This window comes from Tachyglossus aculeatus, chromosome 4, assembly GCF_015852505.1.
Source record: "Tachyglossus aculeatus isolate mTacAcu1 chromosome 4, mTacAcu1.pri, whole genome shotgun sequence".
Classification (NCBI taxonomy): domain Eukaryota; kingdom Metazoa; phylum Chordata; class Mammalia; order Monotremata; family Tachyglossidae; genus Tachyglossus; species Tachyglossus aculeatus.
In genome coordinates this window covers 67646793-67671760 of record NC_052069.1, presented here as the reverse complement: position 1 = coordinate 67671760, position 24968 = coordinate 67646793, and the positions used below count along the sequence as shown (strand labels likewise).

The window sequence follows — 24968 nt, the reverse complement described above, 5'->3', positions numbered from 1 at the left end:
GAGGTAACTGAGGCATGGAGAAGTCAAATGACTGGCCCAAGGTCACATAGCAGACAAGTGGCAGAGCTAGGAACAGAACCCAGATTCTTCTGACTCCCACGGCCATGCTCTACCCACTAGGACATGCTGCTTCTCATCTTGCACTCACTCAAAATTAAAATCTCAGCACTGGTAGACCGGTGAGTCCCAGTAGAAGCCTAAGTTTAAAATGTAATCCTCAGTACCAAATGAGGAACATGAGAGAAAGAGGCTACACACTGGGAGGGCTGGGATCTAAACTTCCTCTCTGCCACTGGTCTGCTGTGTGACCTCAGACAAATTACTTAGCCTCTCTGGGCCTCAGAGTTCTTACTCTGTATACTCCTGGAATATAACTGCCTCCCCCAGCTCACTGGGATGATATGTGGATAAACAAAGCACTGAATGGGAAAGTATTCTGGAAAAAATAACAGCATTTTATATATCTCTTCTAGACTGTGAGCCCGCTGTTGGGTAGGGACCATCTCTATATGTTGCCAACTTGTACTTCCCAAGGGCTTAGTACAGTGCTCTGCACACAGTAAGTGCTCAATAAATACGATTGAATGAATGAATATCTATGTTATTTTTGCATATTATTGACATGGACTACTTCTAGAGAGGCAGCAGGCCCTAGCAGAAAGAGCACAGGTCAGAGAGTCAGGAGACCTGGGTTCTAATTCTGGCTCTGTCACCTGCCTGCTGGGTGAACTTGGGCAAGGCACATCGCTTCTCTGGGCTCAGTTTCTTCATCTGTAAAACTGAGTTCAAATACTTTATCTCCTTCCCTTGCCTACTAAGGGACAGGGACTGCATCACTCAATGGTATTTATTGAGTCTTTATTGTGTGCAAAGCAATGTACTAAACGCTAATCCAATCTGATTATTCTCTCTAGACTGTAAACTCATTGTGGGCAGGAAGTATTTCTGTTAGAGTGTTATGTTATACTCTCTCAGGCGCTTAGTACAATGCTCTGCACACAGAAAGTGCTCAATAAATACGATTGATTGACTGATTTCTACTTCCCGGAATGTTTAGAACAGGTTGTGGTGTATAATAATAATAATAATAATGATGGTATTTGTTAAGTGCTTACTATGTGTAAAACACTGTTCTAAGCGCTGGGAGGATACAAGGTGATCAGGTTGTCCCACGTGGACGTTAGTAAATATAAGTGCCATTATTACCAATATTATCACTATTATGTAACTGATAAGACAGGAACTGCTCATTACAAAGCAGCCTTTCCACTCACAGCCAAGGCATTCTGAACACAAGACCAATCACATCTACTGTTTTATTTCAGTACTTTCTTTGGCTATCTTTTTTACAGTACTTGTTAAGCACTTACTATGTGCCAGACACTATAGTAGGTACTGGGGTAGATACAAGCTAATCAGGTTGGACAAAATCCATGTCCCACAGTCTTAATCCTCACTTTACAGATGAAACACGGAAAAGTTAAGTGACACGCCCAAGGTCACACAGCGGACAAATGGGAGCCAGGATTAGACCCCAGGTGATTCTAACTCCCAGGCCTGTGCTCTTTCCACTAGGCCACGCTTCATCTCGGTTCAGGTTGGATTGTGAGCTGTAGAAGAGTGAGATTTTGACTTCTAAAATCTCCTTATGCCCCGTGGGAATGAAATGATTTACGATGCGAAGGTATGGCCAGTTGGTGAAGATAAATGCCAACGAGGCGAGGCTAGAGTTGACTTTCAGGGCTGGTAGATCAAAGGTTTTCTTATGTTGATGCCACCAAGAGATGGGCTATTTACTGAAGAAACACCTCCCTGCCCCTGCCCCACCTGTGTGTATGCCCATCCCTTTCACTTTCTCTCTCTCTCATCTTTTTCCCCTCTCCTCATCCCTCCCCCTCTCTTCCTTTCTTTCTTTCTCTCCTTCCCCCTCCACCACCCCCAACCCCACCAGGAGAAAGATACAAAATGAGTTGATTTTGCTCTCGGGAAAGACCAGTCATCGTATACGCAGCCAGCAGCCATGCTGGGATGCTCTGTATCTGCATTCATTCAATCGTATTTATTGAGCGCTTACTGTGTGCAGAGCACTGTACTAAGTGTTTAAGTATGAAGGCTCTGGACCTTGCGACATCCAAATCAAGCAGGAGATCCTCTGCTCTGGCTCCTCTAAGGATAAGCCCCTTCAGACTGCCGGAATTCCAGGCACTGCCGAATGCCAGCTCTTCCCCATTCATCTGACGGCTTTTCGATTCTCTGAGGTTGGGCTACCAGAGCCTAAAGTGTAGCACAGGTTTCCAAAATCATACCATTCCTGGGGCAAAGTGTTGGCCTCATGTTTCCATTTCTTAGGCTTGTGAATAAGGAATGTTTTTATTATAGTATTTGTTAAGTGCTTACTATAACAATAATAATAATGAGGATATTTAAGCGCTTACTATGTGCAAAGCACTGTTCCAAGAGCCGAGGGAATATAAGGTGATCAGTTTGTTCCACGAGGGGCTCAGTCTTAATTCCCATTTTACAGATGAGGGAACTGAGGCCCAGAGAAGTGAAGTGACTTGCCTAAAGTCACACAGCTGACAATTGGCAGAGCTGGGATTTGAACCCACGACCTCTGACTCCAAAGCCCGGGCTCTTTCCACTGAGCCACGCTGCTTCTCTACTATCCTCCTCATCATCATCATCAATCGTATTTATTGAGTGCTTACTGTGTGCAGAGCACTGTACTAAGCGCTTGGGAAGTACAAGTTGGCAACATATATGTATACAACATATATGACACATATATACTATGTGTCAAACACTGTTCTAATCACTGGAGTAGGTATAATTTAATTAGGTTGGACACAGCCCCTGTCCCACATAGAGCTCGCAGTCTAAGTAAGAGGGAGAACAGGTATCCCCATTGTACATTTGAGGAAATGAGGCACACAGAAGTGAGTGACTCACCCAAGGTCACACAACAAGCAATTGGCAGAGCCTAGATTAGAACCCAGGTCCTTCTGACTCCCTAGCCTGTGCTCTCTCCACCAGACCACCCCACTTGACAACAAGGTAACACAAATACTCTCTGGAAGGACCCCCTTAACCCCTCAAAATATTAGAACTGCAAGGATCTTACGGCGCTACTCAAGGAGCTATCATCAGCTGTCGAAAATAACTCCCGCCTAAGCCGTCTTTGCTCAGGCCATGATCAAACGTTCCCGCACGTCGCTAGCCCACTTTGCCGACAGAGTAGATGGGATCAGGATCCATGTAATTAAAAATTGAATTAAAATTTTACAAAGGCCCAATCAATAGCTAATATATTCATTTGAATTTTTCACTCCACTTTCCGGTCCATTTCAGATTCTCTTTAACAGACCTCTCTCAGGGAAGACTATTTATCTTTCATCTGCAGAGGCCCTTAGAAGACTCATTTTCTCTCCCAAATTGTACAGCCTGGACGACCGATCCGGATATGATTAAATGGTACCCCAGATTCTACTTCTACTTCTTATTTCCACTCAATCCTCCAAAACCAATCCGTTTGGGGCACTTCCATTCAGCTCAAAAATCGCGCCTGGATGGGTTTCTCTCTACCACTTTTACCACCAGCAAGAAACGAACTCTCGCGGTAACTTCTACACCGCGTTATTCATTACTCATCGACTTTTGGATAGAAAATGCTATAGCAACAGCCTCTGATCGGTACAATAACCGGCAACCCCTTGGCACAGAAGGAAATACTAAAACTAATTACTGCATAACAACGGGAGTCATCTAAGACGACTGGCATTCACCGCCCCATTGATGAAACGCCATTTTTCTGAGTCACCACAAACAGGTTTTGTGGTTCCTTGTAACGTACTTGAAAACCCTTAGCCAGAGTACACGTCATCATAAGGGCGACTCCTCCCTACCTTAGACGCCTCTGGTTCCGCCTGCTGTTTCTTGGGTGTCCCTCTGGAGTCGCACACCTTCAGGGGATTTTCGTTTTGACCCAACTGAGATTCCCCGCCTTGCTCTTCGATGGGCAGGTTAATCCCTTCGGCACAGACGGAGTGATCGATGCCATTTGGATTCAGGCTGCAATGGATAGCTGGGGTAAAAGACCACAGAGGTTCAGAAAACACATCACACTGAGAAAAACCTACTAAGTCATTATATTTATTTTTAATGGTATTTGTTAAGTGCTCATGCAGTGCGAGGCACTAGACTAAGCATTGGAGTAGGTACAAGATAATCACGTTGGACGGAGTCCCTATCTCACATAGGGCTCATGCTCATAATCCCCACTTTACAAAGGAGGACCCGAGGCACCAAGAAGTTAAGTGACTTGCACAAGATTGCATAGCAGAAAAGTGTCAAAGCTGGGACTAGAACACGGGTCCTTTGATTCCCAGGCCCGTGCTCTTTCCACATGACCACGCTTGTTTTCAATTTATTTAGAAACAGATCTCACTTTATTGAGTGCTTACTGTGAACAAACAGCTCATAGATGATTCCTGCCCCAAACACAGCTCATCATCTATGCCAAATTCTGCTGGTTTATCCTCCCCAATCTCTTCCGCACGCCTTCTTGCCCCACCAAGCAAGTCTACGGTCTAGTCAGATCAATCAGTCGATGGTATTTACAGAGTGCTTAATGTGTGCAGAGCACTGTACTAGAATGCTTGGAGGAGTACGATACAACAGAGGCTAGAAGATACATCCCCTGCCCACAACAAGCTTACAGTCTAGGGTATTGCACTGACCTCCTCATTGGTCTCCCTGCCTCCAATCTCCCCCACTTCAATCTACACTGCTGCATGGATCATCTCCTTGGAACACATCGCTCCACTCCTCAAAATTCTCCAGAGCTTCTGGTGTCCCTCCACATCCAACTTCCCAAGACTCTCCACCAACTGGTCCTATCTTACACATCCACCGTCTTCAAACGCTACTCTTCGGTTCACTCCCTCCGTGTCTCTCAAAACTGTACCTCACTCTCACCTCTCCCACCTCCACTCTCTCATCCAAGCTGCTCCCCCAGCTAACGACTCTCTTCCTCCCCAAATCCCACAGACATGTCGTGTTCCCCTCATCCAATACCCTCCTAAAACACCTCCTGCTCCTACAAAGTCTTCCCGAGCACCCCAACTCATCAAACACAGTGGCAATCTTCAGCACTTAAACACTTATTTTCAATCAATGGTACTTACTGAGCACTTATTGTGTGCAGAGTGCTGTAGTACACACATAGGAGAGTACTATACAACAAAGTTGGAAGACACGATCCCTGTCCACAAGGTATGTATAGTCTAGAAGAGGATATCTGAAAATAAAACACTGACAGGGGAAATAGCAGGGTATAAGGTAAGTGGTGTGGCTTAGAGGATAGAGCATGAGCCTTGGAGTCAGAAAGACCTGAGTTCTAATCCTGACTCCACCACATAACTGCTGTGTGACCTTGGGCAAGTCACTTCACTTCTCTGGGCCTCAGTTACTTCAACTGTAAAATGAGGATTAAGACTGTGAGCCTCATGTGGGCCAGGGACTGGGTTCAAACTGATAACCTGTATCTACCTCAGCACTTAGAAAAGTGCTTGGCACATAGTAAGCATTTACCAAATAATATTATTATTCTATGTGCACAAGAACTGTGGGGCTGAATATCAAGTGCTTAAGGAGTACAGAACTCAAGTGCATAGAGGACGCAGAAGGGAGAGGAAGTAGGGGAAATAAAGAGTTTAATCACGGAAGAATCTTTGGAAGAAATGTGATTTTTGTAGGGTTTTGAAGGTGGGGTAAGTGGTGGTCTACCAGATATGAAGGGAGAGGGACTTCCAGGCCAGACGGAGGATGTGGACAAGGGGTTGGTGGTGCTTTAAAAATGCCTACTAAGTTCCGAGTACAGTACTAAGCACGGGGTAGATTCAAGATAATCAGGCCATACAGTCTCCATCCTGTATGACAGGATGAAGACAGAGAATATCTTTGCCCTCAAGACTTCACCTCAAAGGCAGTGCTTCCTTCCCACTGGGTCTCACTAACATTTCCAGAGAGAAAACTGTGGTTTTCCAAACAAAAACAAAAATTGATAGTAACTGCAGCTCAACAGGCTCAGATAGTTTCAGAGTTTGTCCATAAAGGGCCGAGTTCTCCAAACAGAGAGACACGCTTGCTGAACAAAAGAAGAGTTCAATAACTGACGTCAATATAATGGAAGAGAAGTCATTGCTTTAGGACCAGAATAAGAGTCAACCACCTCAAGATCACAGCCTGACTCTACCATTACAGCAACAGGCTAAGAGGCTGGTGACCCTGTTTTTGTTTCCTCACCAGGATATGAAAAGATTTAGCTCGGTGGGTTCCCCTCTTTCCTCAGTGGAGGAAATGTAACACACTTCACAGGGCTGCTCCAACATTACACACTACCCTATTATTATTATTATTCATTCATTCATTCAATCGCATTTATCTCTTACTGTGTGCAGAGCACTGTACTAAGTGCTTGGGAAGTACAAGCTGGCAACATACAGAGACGGTCCCTACCCAACAATGGGCTCACAGTCTAGAAGAGGGAGGCAAACAACAAAACAAAACTATGGACAGGTGTCAAGTCGTCAGAACAAATAGAATTAAAGCTAAATGCACATCATTAACAAAATAAATAGAATAGTAAATATGTACAAGTAAAAGAAATAGAGCTTTAATTCTGACAAACAAATAGAATTAAAGCTAAATGCACATCATTAACAAAATAAATAGAATAGTAAATATGTACAAGTAAAATAGAGTAATAAATCTGTACAAACATATATACAGGTGCTGTGGAGAGGGGAAGGAGGTAGGGTGGGGGGGTGGGGAGGAGGAGAGGAAAAAGGGGGCTCAGTCTGGGAAGGCCTCTTGGAGGAGGTGAGCTCTCAGTAGGGCTTTGAAGGGAGGAAGAGAGCTGGCTTATTATCATTACATTTGTTAAGTGCTTAGTATGTTCCAAGCACTGCTCTACATTCTGGAGCAGATACGAGATGATTGGGTTGGACACAGTCCCTGTCCCTCAGGGGACAGGACTCACAGGGGAGTCACAGTCTAACTAGGAGGGAGAACAGGCAATGACTTTCCATTTCACAGATGAGGAAACTGAGACATGAAAAATGAGAAGCAGCATGACCTAGAGAAAAGAGTCAGAGGCCCTGGGTTCCAATTCTGGCTCTGCCACTTTCCTGCTGTATGATCTTAGGCAGATTACTTCATTTCTCTATGCCTCAGTTCCCTCCTATTTAGAATGGGGATTCAATATCGGTTTTCCCTTCTACTTTGTGAGCCTCATGTGGGAACTGATTATTCTGTATCTACTTCAGCGCTTAGTTCAGTACTTGGCATATGGTAAGCACTTAACAAATGCCATAATGATTATATTTGTTAAGCATTTACCATGTATCAATCACTGTTCTAAGTTCTGGGGTAGATACAAGATAATCATGTCCCTGTCCCACATGGGGCTCACAGTCTAAGTAGGAGAGAGAATGGTTACTGATTCTCCATTTCACAAATAAGAAAAGTGAAGCAGAAAGAAGTGACATGACTTGTCCAAGATGAGCCCACTGTTGGGTAGGGACCGTCTCTATATGTTGCCAACTTGTACTTCCCAAGCGCTTAGTACAGTGCTCTGCACACAATAAACGCTCAATAAATATGACTGAATGAATGTCTATATCATGGCGTGACAGAGGGGTTTTTTTTTTTGCTTTCTTTTGTTTTTTTTTTTAATGGTATTCATTAAGCGCTTACTATGTGCCAGGCACTGTTCTAAGTGCTGGAGTAGATACCAGGTAATCAGGTTGGACACAGTCCCTGTCCCACTTGGGGCTCACAGTCTTAATCCTCATTTTCCAGATGAGGTAACTGAGGCCCAGAAAGGTGAAGTGACTTGCCCAAGGTTCCACAGCAGGCAAGTGGCAGAGCCGGGATTAGAACCCAGGTCCTTCTGACTCCAAGGCTGTGCTCCATTCACTAGGCCACACTGCTTCATGAGGTTTAAGTTAAAACAGAGTGGGCACCACTGTTGCTGTCCTCTGGCCATATAGGGTGAGCATTGCTCAGACAGTGACGGTTCATTCATTCAATCGTATTTATTGAGCACTTACTGTGTGCAGAGCACTGTACTAAGCGCTTGGGAAGTACAAGTTGGCAACATATAGAAATGGTCCCTCCCCAACATCGGGTTCACAGTCATCATCATCATCATCACCATCAATCGTATTTATTGAGCGCTTACTGTGTGCAGAGCACTGTACTAAGCGCTTGGGAAGTACAAATTGGCAACATATAGAGACAGTCCCTACCCAACAGTGGGCTCACAGTCTAAAAGGGGGAGACAGAGAACAAAACCAAACATACTAACAAAATAAAATAAATAGTCTAGAAGGGGGCTCACGTTTATCAGACGGGGAACTTGCTGGAACTGTTTTTCAGTGGTGGCTTGGCACACTCTCTCATCTGGTCCTACAATGCCCTCTGATGGCTCAGAGGGACCGTTTCCATGGAGATGATCCACCCTACCACCAATGGACGGCTGCAAATAGACAACAACTTGGTTTCCCCCATTAGGAAGGGTTCTCCACCCCCCCTCACCCCTCCACCACTCAAAACATCAAGGGAAAGAAAAGAAATGGTTCCACCCATTAGCAGCTCTAACCATCGCGCCTTTGTTGAGTGGGTTTTAATTTAGATCCCGGACCAGCTGGATCCATGATCTGGGTGACACCTAACACTCCCTCAGCCTATGGGATGCCAGTTAAGTCAGTCAATCAGTAAGTCAATCGTATTTATTGAGCGCTTACTGTGTGCAGAGCACTGTACCACACACTTGGGAGAGTACGGTGTAACAATGGAGATGGGAAGGTTTTCGCCTGTGGTTTCCCGGCTTCCAACAACCACCACGAGTCTAAAGCCCACTCCCCTGTGACCCCCTCTGCTTCTCAAGAGAGACTGCCTAGCATTTAAAACATTGTAAGCTCATGGGCAGCCTCGCAAAAACATGGTATTTGAGGAGGAAAATGTAGGGTTAGCCAGAAGAACGTGGGGTGTTGTGCCTTTGATTTGTGGCCTTACGCAAAAGCACTTATCTGTCCTGCAGACAGTCAATGGGCCCAGCGCAGGGAGAGATGTTTATCAATTAATAGGTCTTGGAGTTGCACACATACGCTGGACAGTCAAATGGTATATAAGGCCGGTCACAGAGAGCTCTAGGAAGTTGGGCCTCCGTCTTGGGGCCAGAAATGCTGCAGCTGACACCAGGCAACTTGAAACAGTATGAAAGCAAACCATCTCCTTGAGAACCCGGAGCTCCCTTAAGACAGAAGGAAGCCGCTGTGGTAGTATTCTTCCTTTATATGCAACTCTTTATGACCTATTCTCCTAACTGTGTGTACACTCCCTGTAGCAGTAGTATTATAAAGGCAAATCCTTGCTTAACTGTATTGTATGTCCTTGGGCAAATCACCTCACTTCTCTGTGCCTCTGTAAAATGGGGAATAAGACCTTGAACGCTACCTGGGACAGGGCCCGTGTCCAACCCAATTTGCATGTATCCACACCAGCACTTACTTCAGTGCCTGGCATATAGTAAGTGCTTAACAAATACCATTATTACTGTTATTATTATTATTATTATTATGATCTCTGCATCTCCATCTTGCAGTACTCCCAGCTCTGCCAATTGTCAGCTGTGTGACTTTGGGCAAGTCACTTAACTTCTCTGTGCCTCAGTTACCTCATCTGTCAAATGGGGATGAAGACTGTGAGCCCCCTGTGGGACAACCTGATCACCACCTCCCCAACGCTTAGAACAGTGCTTTGCACATAGTAAGCGCTTAATAAATGCCATCATCATTATTATTATTACTTCAGAATCCAATAACCCAGGGTCTAGCAACCCCTAGTTCAAGGGAGCAGGGAACGTGTCTATCAATGCTGCTGTATTTACTCTTCCAAGTGCTTAGCACAGTGCTCTGCACACAGTCACTGCTCAATAAATACCACTGATTGATTGATGAACATTCCTGCCTGGCACAATAGGAATCTTGAGAATTGCTCCCAGTCCCTAAGCACTGATTTAGCTACTTCTTCTAACAATGTTATTTCCAAACATTCAATGTGTACTGTATTGTTAGATTCTTATTTATTCTCATTCATTTTCCCTCATTAAAGACTGCAGGTCCCAGGGGACTAGGGATTGCATGTCATGTGATTATTGTGTATTTTTGCTAGCACTTACTGTATACTAACACTCAAGTCAGAGAAGTTGGGTTCTTAACCGACTCTGCCGCTTTCTTTGGGACCTTGGGCAAATCACTTCACTTTTCTGTGTCTCAGTTTCCTTATCTGCAAACTGGGGATTCAACACCTATTCTCCCTCCTACTCCGACTGTGAGATCCTGGTGGGACAGAGACTATGTCCAACCTGATTATCTTGTATCTACCCCAGCGCTTAGGTCAGCATTTGGCACATCGTAAGTGCTTAAACTCCAGGATAATTACTAATGTTATTATTCCTGAACAAATTCCCTAACCAAAACTCAAACTCCAAAGGTAATTTAGTGGTCTGAGAACATCTTAGTCCCTAGCACTAAGTTAAGGCCAACCCCAGCAATAATTCAGGAGTCCGACTATAATTCCTGCAATTGCTACAGGTTACTCACCCCTGCTCTGATCTGATAAATCCCAGAGGAATTTAACAGTCCTGCCACAAATCTGGCATCCACGTGGCTCTGGGTGAAGCCCCTTGGACTCTCAAACTGAAGATGGGAAATCTGAGAACTCAAAACCTGAATCCATAGGCAGCACAAAGTGCTGTTACCGCCTTATGTAGCACAAATTATGGACGACGGTAAAAGCACGATAAATTGGAGGATAAATTTTCCTGCGGCTGGTAGGCAAAGGGAGGAAGCTTCTCTACACCTGTTCAGGGTGGAGACGGAAAACTTAGGAGTAGCAGGTCAATGGTGGAACTGTCCTTTGTTCTGAAAATGATTCATTTTTCAATCATATTTATTGAGCGCTGTGTACAAAGCACTGTACTGAGAGCTTGGGAGAACACAATATAACAATATAGACACATTCTCTGCCCTCAGTGAGCTCATAATCTAGACGGGAGACAGAGATTAATATATAGAAATAAAGTACAGATATATACAAATGTATACATACGTGCTGTGGGGATGGGAGGATGACTGAAGGGAGCAAGTCAGGGCAATGCAGAAGGGAGTGGGAGAAGAAGAGAGGAGGGCTTACTCAGGGAAGACTTCTTGGAGGAGATGTGCCTTCAATAAGGCTCTGAAGTGAGGGAGAGCAATTATCTATCTGATAAGAGGAAGGAGGGCCCTCCAAACCAGAGGTAGGATGCGGGCGAGAGGTCTGTGGCGAGATAGACGAGATGGAGGTGATGGTGGGAAGGTTGGCATCAGATGAACGAAATTTATGGGCTGGGTTGTAGTAGGAGAGTAGTTTGGTGAGGTAGGAGGGGGCAAGGTGATGGAGTGCTTTAAAGCCGATGGTGACGATTTTTGGTTTGATGCAGAGGTGGATGGGCAATCACTGGAGTTTCTTGAGAAGTGCGGAAACATGGTCTGGATGTTTTTGAAGGAAAATGATCCAGGTAGCAGAACGGAGTATGGACTGGAGTGGGGAGAAACACTGATGATGCTGAGGAAAATACAACTGACTCCCTCTACACCGTGAGCTCATTTTTTTATGGTATTCATAAGCACTTTTCTATGTGCCAAGCCCCGTACTAAGCACTCAGATAGACACGAGCCAATCAGGTTGGACACTGCTCATGTCCCACATTGGGTTCACAGTCTTAATCCCCCATATTACAGATGAGGGAACTGAGGCACGGAGAAGTGAAGCGATTTACTTGCCCAAGATGACACAGCAGACAAATGGCAAAGCCGGGATTAGAACCCAGGTCGTTCTGATTCCCAGGCCCATGCTCTATCCACTAGGCCATGCTGTATCTCTCGATGGGCAGGGAATGTGCCTACCAACTTTACATTATAATAACGCAAGTGCTAAGTACAGTACTCTGCTCGCAATAAGCGCTCAATAAATACCACTGATTGACTGTGCAGGCTGTTGAGAGGGAGGACCACGAGAAACACAGTTGGGTTTCCTTTCTGATCCCTTGCCATCTGGCCAAATCCCAAGGCTGTCGGAGAATGATGCTGTCTCGCTCTCTCAGCAAGAGGTCTGACTGGGACTGCTTGGGCTTCTCAGGACTTCCCTTTAGGGTGGGAAGGAAGGGGGGCAAAAGGGATACTTCAAACACTGGCAGGACCTGTGCTTGAGACGTTTGAATAATAACTATGGTGTTTGTTAAGCACTTACTATATGTGCCAAATATGATGCTAAGTGCTGGGATAACCAGGTCAGAGCTGTCCCTCTCAAGGTTCATTCGCTCATTCATTCAATCATATTTATTGAGCGCTTACTGTGTGCACAGCACTGTACCAAGCGCTTGGGAAGTACAAGTTGGCAACATATAGAGACGGTTCCTACCCAACAGTGGGCTCACAGTCTAGAAGGGGGAGACAGAGAACAAAACCAAACATATTAACAAAATAAAATAAATAGAATAGTAAATATGTACAAGTAAAATAATAATAATAATAATAATAATAATGGCATTTGTTAAGTGCTTACTATGTGCAAAGCACTGCTCTAAGCGCTGGGGGGGATACAATGTGATCAAGTAGTTGTCCCACGGGGGGCTCACAGTCTTAATCCCCATTTCTACAGATGAGGGAACTGAGGCTCGGAGAAATGAAGTGACTTGCCCAAGGTCACACAGCAGACTTGTGGCGGAGCCGGGATTCGAACCGATGACCTCTGACTCCAAAGCCCGGGCTCTTTCCGCTGAGCCACGCTGCTTCTCTAACAGAGTAATAAATATGTACAAACATATATACAGGTGCCGTGGGGAGGGGAAGGAGGTAAGGTGGGGGGGATGGGGAGGGGAAGAGGTAGGAGGTGGCTCAGTCTGGGAAGGCCTCCTGGAGGAGGTGAGCTCTCAGTTGCACCTGGAGAGTTTCCAGTCCTCTACCAGTCTCGGCTACGGGAGGGAGAGTCAAGCAGAGGGCTACCCATCCCATTCCTAGCTTGGGCAGTGGCTAGCGAGTGGCAGGCAATCTGCGACAAGTCAAAACTCACCTATGCTGGGCAGCAGCGGCAGGGGAGAGAGTTGAGGGTGGAGATTCGAGTTTACGGTGCAGAAGGCGGTAATGGTAAACCACTTCTGCATTTTTACCAAGAAAACTCTATGGATCCACTACCAGAACGATTGAAGACGGAGAGCAGGGCGTCCTGGGAGAGATGTGTCCGTGGTGTCGCTATGGGTCGGAAATGACTCGGCAGCATAAAACGAGGTCACAGCCACATATTTACTGGCCCACATGTTTACTGACAACCGAACTCTGAGAGTAACTCGCAAGTCTGGCTACACTTTTAGCCCCTAGCATTCCACTACCACCAACGTCACCGATAATTCAGGAGGGGGCAAAAGGATTTAATTCCCATTTTACAGATGAGGAAACTGAGGCACAAAGTAGGTAAGTGACTTGCCTGAGTTACACGGCAGACAATAATGGGGCAGGGATTAGAACCCGGGTTAATCGATCCATAAATAATACTTTTTCACTGCTTACTGTGTGCAGAGCACTGTGCTAAGTGCTTGGGAGAGTACACAACAGTTGGTGGACACAATCCCGGCCTTCGAGAGGCTTCCAGTCTAAGGGGGAGGCAAAGCTGTCCACATGTTTTGTTTTGTTGTCTGTCTCCCCCTTCTAGACTGTGAGCCCGTTGTTGGGTAGGGACCGTCTCTATATGTTGCCAACTTGTACTTCCCAAGTGCTTAGTACAGTGCTCTGCACACAGAAAGAGCTCAATAAATACGACAATGAATGAATGAAACATGAAAATAAATTACAGGGAGGGGAAGCAATTGAAATTACGGATATATACCTAGCAGCTGCGGGAATCTCCAACTACCAATCTGTACTCTTTCCTCTTGGCCACGTTCCTCTGGTTTTCCAATAATGGTGGGGATTTTCACTGAACCCAAGCCCCCTTCTCAGGGTCGCACCTGGAGAGTTTCCTGCACTCTACCAGTGTCGATTATGGGAGGGAGAGTCAAGCATAGGCTTACCCATTCCACTCCTAGCTTGGGCAGTGGCGAGGGAGCGGAAGACAATCTGCCGCAAGTCAAAACTCACCTGTGCTGGGCAGCAGCAGCACGGGAGAGCGTCGAGGGTGGAGACTCAAGTGGACTGTATGGAAGGAGGCAATGGTAAACCGTTTCTGGAATTTTACCGAGAAAACATTATGGATCCGCTGCCAGAACGGTTGCAGATGGAGGTGGGGTGTTCTGGGAGAGATGTGTCCATGGCGTCGCTATGGGTCGGAGACGACTCGAGAGTGTAAGACAAGACAAAGGGTAAAGGGCAAGAAATTTCCCATGGGACTCTCACAAGAAGCAGCGTGGCCTACTGGAAAGAGCACGGGCCTCGGAGTCAGAGGATCTGGGCTCTGATCCCGGCTCCGCCACTTGTCTGCTTGTGTAACCTTGGGTAAGTCACTTGAATTCTCTGTGCCTCGGTTACCTCACTTGTAAAATGGAGATTAAGACTGTGAGCCCCATGTGGGACAGGGATTGTGTCCAACCTGATCTACTTATACCCACTCAAACACTCAGTACAGTGCCCGGCACGTAGTCAGCGCTGAACAAATACCACAGTTATGAAGTCTCAATAATTTGGCTAGAATTGAACACAATGAACACATCTCATACCTTAACTGGGGCTCCAGCTTGGCCAGAGAAGAATAACTCTTCAACTTCTGGCTTTCACAGCAGGTACTTAGAGACTTGGGATGTCCTAAGGACTCTAGGTAGGCTGGTTCAAACTTGGGTGGCACACTGGAAAAATCGGGTGAAATTCAACTTACCTCCCAAAGTGGTTGTGTTTGGTTTGCAGGAGGAGTTCCTGATATTCCCAGAACGGGGCAGTATGACATGATGTTGGGTTTTTCCACATTAAATGTCGCAGAAACAAAGTCAGACCCAATAGGGGTGGGAAAGGCGGGGCAGCCTTGAAAAATACTTTTCTTTTTCCTTTGATCCCACTCTCAAAACCATGTGCGAGGCCCTTGGCATGCATAAATCCAGACAACCCAAGTCACTTGTTGAATAACCAAAATCTAGTTCATCTTCCAGCATTCTGTATCCCGCTGGCTTCATATCCTCTTGCTGCAAGATGTCTCAAGGGCTACAAGAGCAGTAAACCTGCCAGCTACATTACTTGAGCTTTATTTCCATACTTAGCTTTGTACATCAAAGATGCTTCTGAAACATTGCAACATTTTCCTTATTGGGCTCAATCTTAGCCGGTACAAAGAGAAAGACTTCAAGGGAAATCCTCTGGAAAAGATTAGCCATTCATTATATGCTGCTACAAATGATCTTTCTAAGATTTTTCCAGGCACTTCTCAATATGACTGCCATCTAGGCTCTGTAAACAGCAACTGTTTCACTGCGATGCTTTCCCCCAAATTAGGGGGAAAATAATCAAGGATGTAAAGAGAAGGAATCTAGGTTGGCAGATAACTGCGACACCGTTTCACCCCCTCCTCCAAGCCCTGCCACCCACATTTTTACCAGCAACATTGACAAGCAGCTAAATTAATGCTCTGAATTCCATTTTTTAGTTTTCTTCCCTCTTTTAACCCTCAAGTGCAAGGACTAGTATGCAACCTGAAGGCTAAAAAAGATGAGGGAGCAAAGGAATAAGGAAAAGCGCAAGACTTATCAAAGTTACAGACTGACTAGCTGGGATAATTAAGCGTCGATGGAACGTGAATTCCTTTTTGTACCTCCCACATACTTTTTCCAGAAAGATATGTTTCAGGCAAGACTGAAATGACTTGCATTTGTTGTACAGTATATCAGATAATCACTTATTTCTTTGAGACCCACACCCCAGAAGAGCTACTCTTGAAAACGATGACAGTGCTCCATGAAGGTATGGATACAAAACAAGACATGCAGCTGGTTATTAAAACACTTCTCAGAGTCAGGACAGCACTTGGGAAGTAACAGCACACCTGAATAAAACCAAGTTTAGTTAGGCTGCCCTAGGAAAAACTTACACATAACCCAGACTTTTAATGGGAGAGTACACCACGTAATGTGTCATTTATTTACATTAATGTCTGTCTCCCCCTATACACTATAAGTCTGCTGTTGGCAGAGAATGTGTCTACCAACTCTGTTATATTGTACACTCCCAAACGCTTAGTACGATGCACTGAACAGAGGAAGTGCTCGATAAATACCACTGATTGAACGACTGACTGATTAAGGCTATGAAATTCTGCTACCTAAGCAGCACAGACAAAGAAAGAAGGGTGCACATGAAGGGGCCTAAATACCACTGACTGATTGATTGTTTCTTCTGGCAGAGACGGATGACACTTCAGAGAATGAACAAACTCTACCCTGCACCTTTTCATCTATTTTTTATGGTATCTGTTAAACACTTAATATGTGCCAAGCACTGTTCTAAACACTGGGATAGATACAGGATAATCAGGTTGGACAAGGTCCCCGTCCCTCATGGGGCTCACAGTCTGAATCACCATTTTCCAGATGAGGGAACTGAGGCCCAGAGAAATGAAGTGACTCATCCCGGGTCACACAGCAGACAAGTGGCAGAGCTGGGATTAGAACCCAGGTCCTTCTGACACCCAGACCCATGCTCTATCCATTAGGCCACGTTGTTTCTCTATTTCCACTTGAATGGGGCTGAGCTCAGTGCTACACACCCCCTGCCCTTGAGATGTTCCCAGGGAGACCCCCCCCATCCCCGAGGGGTACTGACTAAAGCTACACAACATCACAAACCTTACTGCTCTCAGCAGGACACACTTCCTCATCTGGACCACGGAGGGAGCAGGCCCTTCCAGCCGCCGGCTCAGACACTGCCTGCCTCGCAGACTGGCAGGACACGTCTAACCCATGTGGAGCTAATTCCCTACTGCCTGAGACCCTCCTTCCTTCCTGTCCTTCCCTGCTCCGAGCCAGGCCCCGGAGAGGTCCCGGAAGATGTCATGGTTCACACTGCTCCCACCCACCTGCCCGCTTGTGAAAGAAAGTACAGGCTGGGCTGAGGGGCTGCTAGGATTCAGCATTCAACCCCGTCCCTTACTTTTTTATTCATTTTTTATATGGTATTTGTTAAGCACTTACTGTGTGCCAGGCACTGCTCTAAGCACTGGGGTGGACGCGAGGTAATCAGGTTGGACACAGTCCCTGTCCCATGTGGGGCTCACAGTCTTAATCCCCATTTGACAGATGAGGGAACTGAGACCCAGAGAAGTGAAGTGACTTGTCCAAGCGGACAACTGGCAGGGCTGAGATCAGGACCCAGGTCTTTCTGACTTGCAGGCCCACACTCCATCCTCTAGGCCGGAGATTTATTCCTCCGGTGAGGTGTTGGGCGCTCTGACTAAGGCAGCCCCCTCCGGGGAATAAGCCTCCGTCCCCACCCAAGACCAACGCCTCAGACGGCACCATCTCAGACGGTGCCACCTCAGACGGTGCTGGCAGGGGAGCGGCGGCCAGAAGCAAGGCGAGGCTTGGCTCACCAGGCGGGCCTCCAGGGTTCGATTCCAGAAAGCCTATTACTCCGCCTCACTGGCTCATGGGGTGAGATGACGAACGCCAGACTCAGAGGAAGCAGAGTCCGCCTCAGGGGATGTACAAAATCTCTTCCCGCCCCCGCTCCCACCTCCACCCTGCTGCTAACTGCCGAGCTCAACAGCCGCAAGACACCCCAGCTTGGTTAAGGCCGGCCGGTCCTGTCTGGGTCCTCGAAGGCGGATGAAGGGATCTGAATCCGGGTGAGCGGGGATGCGGGCATCACCACGGCCACGATCTGGGAATTGGCGGAGGGGCAAGGAGGCTCCATTCCAAGCCAATATCCCTCAGGCTGCCCACTGGTTATCACCAGGGGAGACTGAGGGCACCCTGTCCACAAAAAGCCAGTGAGCAAGTCACCAAGCCCCCTGCACCTGGCTGACAGATGGACAGAAGGACTGCTAAGCGAGGAGAGGCGAGGTTCCCTACCCTGGAAGCCAGGAATTCCCATCCACCCAGCAGAGAAGCTTGGGTGCACAGGGGAGGACAGGGATGAAGGGGAACTGTTCGCAAGGAAGGACTGTTGATGGCACACTGGGGCACCTTTTTAGGGTATTTGTTAAGCACTTACTATGTACCAGGCACTGTACTAAGCGCTAGGCTAAATACAACCTAATCAGGTCGGACACAGTCCATGACCCACATGGGGCTCACAGTCCTATTCACTCAGTCATACTTATTGAGTGCTCACTGTGGAAAGAGCACCGTATTAAACGCTATGATACAACAATAAACGGACACATTCCCTGCCCAAACTGAGCTTACAGTCTAGAGGGGGAGGCAGACATTAATATAAATTAATAAATAACATAAATGTACCTAAGTGCTGAGGGGATGCAAACAAGTGCTAATCCCCATTTTACAGAAGAGATAACTGAGTCATAGAGAAGTTGAGGGACTTGCCCAAGGTCACACAACAAACAAGGGCCAGCAACAATATTAGTAATATCAGGGGAAGCAGCGTGGCTCAGTGGAAAGAGCACGGGCTTGGGAGTCAGAGGTCATGGGTTCGAATCCCAGCTCTGCCACTTGTCAGCTGTGTGACCTTGGGCAAGCCACTTCACTTCTCTGTGCCTCAGTTACCTCATCTGTACAATGGGGATTAAGACTGTGAGCCCCACGTGGGACAACCTGATCACCTTGTATCTCCCCCAGCGCTTAGAACAGTGCTTTGCACATAGTAAGCGCTTAACAAGTACCACCATTATTACTATTAGAAGTCAGGTCCCTTTTTTATGCTGTTTGCTAAGCGCTTACTTCACTGGACTAAGTGCAGGGGTGGATACAAGCAAATCATGTTGGACACAGTTCCTGTCCCACACGAGCTTCACAGTCTTGGTCCCCGTTTTACAGATAAAGTAACTGAGGCCCAGGGAAGTGAAGTGATTTGCCCAAGGTCACACAGCAGACAAGTGGCAGAGCTGGGATTAGAACTGTGGCTCTTCTGACCCTCGGGCCCATGCTCTAACCATTAGGCAACACTGCCTCACCAAATTCTAGACTGTGAGCCCGCTGTTGGGTAGGGACCGTCTCTAGATGTTGCCAACTTGTACTTCCCAAGCGCTTGGTACAGTGCTCTGCACGCAGTATTGAACGACTGAATGAATGAATGAATGAAATGATGTTGCTTCACCTCTGCTGTTGGTGCAAGTGTGCAAATGTGCACGCATGCATGCACACACACACACACACACACGCGCGCATACATACCTGGCCCCCACAGAGAGAACAGATGGAAAGTTCTAAGTAAAGGAGCCAGCAAGGTTGCACTCAAAATACCACAATCCCAAAATATAAGGGTCTAACATTTCCAAGTGCGGAGGTGTGGCCCTTCAGTAAGGCTTCTTCCAACACGTTCGCCCCAGTCAACATCTGCTTGGTGACATTTCGGCAAATTCCCCCAATACTGATCATCGCAGACACTCCTGCCTGCCTCCCCTCTCCATCCCCCCATCTTACCTCCTTCCCTTCCCCACGGCACCTGTATATATGTATATATGTTTGTACTTATTAATTACTCTATTTATTTATTTATTTATTTTATCTGTACCTATCTATTCTATTTTATTTTGTTAGTATGTTTGGTTTTGTTCTCTGTCTCCCCCTTTTAGACTGTGAGCCCCCGTTGGGTAGGGACTGTCTCTATATGTTGCCAACTTGTACTTCCCAAGCGTTTAGTACAGTGCTCTGCACACAGTAAGCGCTCAATAAATACGATTGATTGATTGATTGATGATGCCGAGATGCAAGGAACTTCAGGAAAAGGAGGCATTTGTTCCCCACTCTGCACCGGGATCGGTGCAGACCATGGCTAGGGCACGAGAATGGGACGAAGAGAAAGTGCTGGAGGTGGACCAGTTTCTCCGGCTCCACGCTAGGCGAGGGTAGGAGGAGTGAACGTTTCCTCGGTCGGTCCCTGTCGACGGACCGCGGCCCCATCGTGGGTCCAGTGAAAAGAGCTGATGGAAGCAGCGGGACCTAGTGGCTAGAGCACGGACCCGGGGGTCAGAAGGACTAATCCTGGTTCCGCTGCGTGACTCTGGGCAAGTAAGTCACTTCCTTCACTGGCCCCCACTTCCCTCGTCTGTAAAATGGGGATTAAGACTGTGAGACCCATATGGGACAAGGACTGTGTCCAACCCAACTATTATCTTGTACCTGCCCCACTGTCTTGTACAGTTCCTGGCATACAGTAAGCACTTAACAAATACCACTATTATTATTGCCACTTGCCTGCTGTGTGACTTTGGGTAAGTCACTTAACTTCTCTGTGCCTCAGTTACCTCATCTGTAAACTGGGGATGAAGACTGTGAGCCCCACGTGGCACGACCTGATTACCTTGTATCTATCCCAGTGCTTAGAACAGTGCTTGGCACCTAGTAAGTGCTTAACAAACACCATTATTGTTATTATTATTATTACCATTTTATCTTGGAAGGGAAGTTGGGAGAGGATTTTGAAGGGGTAGGGCATTTTTGGGTAGGGTTTTGAGGGGGTGGGGTTTAGTGGGGGAAGGGACACTGTGGGTGGGAGTAGAGGAGCAGTTACTCCTGTCTCCATGTTTTGTTTTGTTGTCTGTCTCCCCCTTCTAGACCGTGAGCCCGTTGTGGGGTAGGGACCGTCTCTATATGTTGCTGACTTGTACTTCCCAAGCGCTTAGTACAGTGCCCTTCACACAGTAAGCGCTCAATAAATATGATTGAATGAATGAATGAATGAATGAATGAATACCATTACCACACTCCCCTCTCAGGGTCACACCTGGGGAGTTTCCAGTACTCTACCATCATCATCATCAATCGTATTTATTGAGCGCTTACTATCATCATCATCAATCGCATTTATTGAGCGCTTACTATGTGCAGAGCACTGTACTAAGCGCTTGGGAAGTACAAATTGGCAACATATAGAGACAGTCCCTACCCAACAGGGGGCTCACAGTCTAAAAGGGGGAGACAGAGAACAAAACCAAACATACTAAAAGAATAAAATAAATAGAATAGATACGTACAAGTAAAATAAATAAATAAATAAATAGAGTAATAAATACGTACAAACATATATACATATACACAGGTGCTGTGGGGAAGGGAAGGAGGTAAGATGGGGGGGATGGAGAGGGGGACCAGTCTCAACTGTGGGAGGGAGAGTCAAGCAGAGGCATATCCATCCCATCCCTAGCTCGGTCAGTGGCTAGCTAGTGGCAGGCAATCTGCTACAAGTCAAAAGTCACCCGTGCTGGGCAGCGGTGGCATGGAAGAGAGATGAGGGCAGAGACTCAAGTTTACTGCATGGAAGGAGGCAATGGTAAACCACTTCTGGGTTTTTACCAAGAAAACTCTGTGGATTCACTACCAGAATGACGGCAGATGGAAGTGGGGCATATTGGGAGTGATGTGCCCATGGTGTCGCTATGGACCGGAGATAAGACAAGACATTACCACACTGGTTGAGGTCACCCTTGGGAAGCAACATGACCTAACAGACAAAACATGTGCCTGGGAGTCAGAAGGATCTGGGTTCTAATCCTACCTCTGTCACTTGTCTGCTGTTTAACCTTGGGCAAGTCACTTTACTTCGCCTCAGTTACCTCCTCTGGGGGATTAAGACTGTGAGACTCACGTAGGGCACAGACCGCGTCCAACCTGACTAGCTTGACTCTACCCCAGCACTTAGTACAGTTCCTTGGCCCATAGTAAGTGCTTAACAAATACCATAAAAATAATAAAAAAAACCAGGTTCCACCAGCCCTGGGCAGTGACAGATCACTGAGTACAGTGCTCTGCACACAGTAAGTACTCAATAAGCACCACGGATTACAACAGACTTGGTACACACGATCTCTGCCCACAAGGAGCTTACATATTCTCCCAAATGCTTAGTACATTCCTCCGCTCACAGTAAGTGTCCAATAAACACCACAGGTTGACTGACTGATTGATTGGAAAGAGTCATTTTCCTCCTAATGCTGTGCAGCAACTGAGAGTCCTGGGCTATTCAGTAATTAAGTGATGATAAATATGCCGGGAAGCAGCAGAGATACAGTTCTCTGACAACAGGCCAACTTTACTTCCCAAGCGCTTAGTACAGTGCTCTGCACACAGTAAGCGCTCAATAAATACGACTGAATGAATGAATGAATGAACGGGCCAGTCTGGCGAGGGCCAGAATCCACACTCAGCTGTTCCAGGAGGCAGAAAACTCAGAGTGGAAAGAAGGGAGCAAGGAAAGGGCAAGGGATGGCAGCAGAACCTTGGATGGATTTTCATGAATTTCAGATTACTCCTTTATTCATATTAATGTCTGTCACCCCCTCTGGACTGTAGGCTCGTTATGGGCATGGAACATGTCTGGTAATTCTGTTGTATTATACTGTCCCAAGTGCTTAATACCATGCTCTGCACATTGTAAATTCTCAATAACTACGACTGATTGATTGACTTCTCGGGGCTCCTCCACTGAGAAGCATTCCCCAGGAAACCCTGTAGGAAGTGTTCACTTTCATTTCTCTAAAACACACACACATACACACACACACACACACACACACTTTTTTAAGGAATTCATTCAATCGTATTAAGCGCCTGTGCGAACTCCATTTGCCTGAGGGGAGGGGGCTTCCTAATCCCTGCATCTCACCCGCACCCCCACCCAAACACACACACACACACATGCCAACTTGTACTTCCCAAGCGCTTAGTACAGTGCTCTGCACACAGTAAGCGCTCAATAAATACGACTGAATGAATGAATGAACACCCTTAGTTAGTCACCACCAAGCACCCCACTTAAGGGCAGTGCAGCAGAGCACTCTCTCCCCACATTAGGAAAAGATTCTGCGGCGAAACAAATGACACAACTATATTGCTCAAGATGAAACTTTCTGTAAAATGAACCTGCTATCAAGGGTGCATCTTTGGAGGCTGGATGTCATCCTGTACATCTTCTCGTTCCTCTGAGATAAACCCACCTAATATTTTAGAGAGTTCCTCATTGTCAGAGTGGGGAAAAACCACTGACAACTTAATTCATCCTCCCCATCCCCCTCACCCCGCCCTACCTCCTTCCCCTCCCCACAGCACCTGTATATACGTTTGTACAGATTTATTACTCTATTTATTTTACCTGTGCATATTCACTATTCTATTTTGTTAATGATGTGCATTTAGCTTTAATTCTATTTGTTCTGATGACTTGACACCTGTCCACATGTTTTGTTTTGTTGCCTGTCTCCCCCTTCTAGACTGTGAGCCCGCTGTTGGGTAGGGACCGTCTCTACAGGTTGCTAACTTGTACTTCCCAAGCGCTTAGTACAGTGCTCTGCACACACTGAGCGCTCAATAAATACGACAATGAATGAATGAATTCATTCAATCCTTCAAATCAACAGTATGTATTCAGTGCTCACTGTGTGTAAAACTCCCTGAAGGCAGGGCCCCTGTGCTTTCCTTTCTGTCTTGGGCACTCTCCCAACACTTACACAATGCTCAGCACACAGTAGGTACTCAACAAATACCACTGGTTGATTAAAAGAAACTTTCCATATTAAAGGGATAATAATAATATGGAGTACTTCTCTTCCATAAGTTCTGGATGATCCACCCCTTACTTACAGCCTTAAAACTAACTTGGAACTAATCAAATTTCTAAAAGTTTCAAATATACAGTGCTCTGCACATAGTAAGCGCTCAATAAATACAATTGATGATATGGTTAAGTATGGATGAAGCAATGTCTGCTCCGGTAACATATATGCCCATGTTGGCTAAACCTATAATCCAGGGGTGGCCAAGCCATATGAACCTAACCAAAATCATAATACAGTCAACAAATGTAGTTAAAACAAATTTGAATCAGAATAGGGAGACTGTATGCTCGTTGTGGGCAGGGAATGTGTCTGTTTATTTTTGTATTGTAAAATGATGGTATTTGTTAAGCGCTTACTATGTGTGAAGCACTGTTCTAAGCACTGGGGGGGGATACAAGGTGATCAGGTTGTCCCACCTGGGGTTCACATTCTTAATCCCTATTTTACAGATGAGGCAACTGAGGCACAGAGAAGTTAAGTGACTTGTCCAAGGTCACACAGCTAAGTGGCAGAGTTAGGATTCGACCCCATGACCTCTGACTCCCAGCCTGTGCTCTTTCCACCGAGCCAAGCTGCTTCTCTCATTAATAAATGGGTACACATAGAAGTGCTGTGGGGTGAGGGGAGGGGTAATAATAATAATAATGATGGTTTTTGCTAAGCGCTTCCTATGTGCCAAGCACTGGTATAGATACAAGGTTGTCCCACGCGGGGCTCACAGTCTTAATTCCCATTTTACAGATGAGGTAACAGGCACTGAGAAGTTAAGTGACTTGCCCAAAGTCACACAGCTGACAAGTGGAAGAGGCGGAATTAGAACCCATGACCTCTGACTCCTAAACCTGAGCGCTTTCCACTAAGCCACTGTGCTTCTCTAAGCACTTAGTACAGTGCTCTGCACAGCACTCCCCCCTCCTTCCCCCCTACACTCACATTCACTTCACATCAGAGAAGCAGCATGGCTAAGTGGAAAGAGCCCGGGCTTTGAAGTCAGAGGTCATGGGTTCAAGTCACGCCTCCACCACTTTCATTCATTCATTCATTCATTCAATCGTATTTATTGAGCACTTACTGTGTGAAGAGCACTGTCCTAAGCACTTGGGAAGTATAAGTTGGCAACATAAAGAGACAGTCCCTACCCAACAGTGGGCTCACAGTCTAGC

General features: G+C 46.3%; 1 protein-coding gene and 1 non-coding gene across 4 annotated transcripts in view; one reads left to right on the top strand and one right to left on the bottom strand.

Moving 5' to 3' along the window:
* Positions 1 to 24968, bottom strand: part of SAMD12 (sterile alpha motif domain containing 12) — a 281125-nt gene that overhangs the window by 238110 nt on the left and 18047 nt on the right. For all 3 annotated transcript variants that reach the window (XM_038745178.1, XM_038745175.1, XM_038745176.1), the window contains exon 2: positions 3903 to 4081. In XM_038745178.1, coding sequence (XP_038601106.1) covers positions 3903 to 4081 — 179 coding nt within the window. The remainder of the gene's footprint in view (positions 1 to 3902; positions 4082 to 24968) is intronic.
* On the top strand, positions 13031 to 13166 carry LOC119927405. Its single transcript, XR_005450412.1, has one exon. It is a non-coding gene; the product is annotated as a small nucleolar RNA SNORA7 (small nucleolar RNA).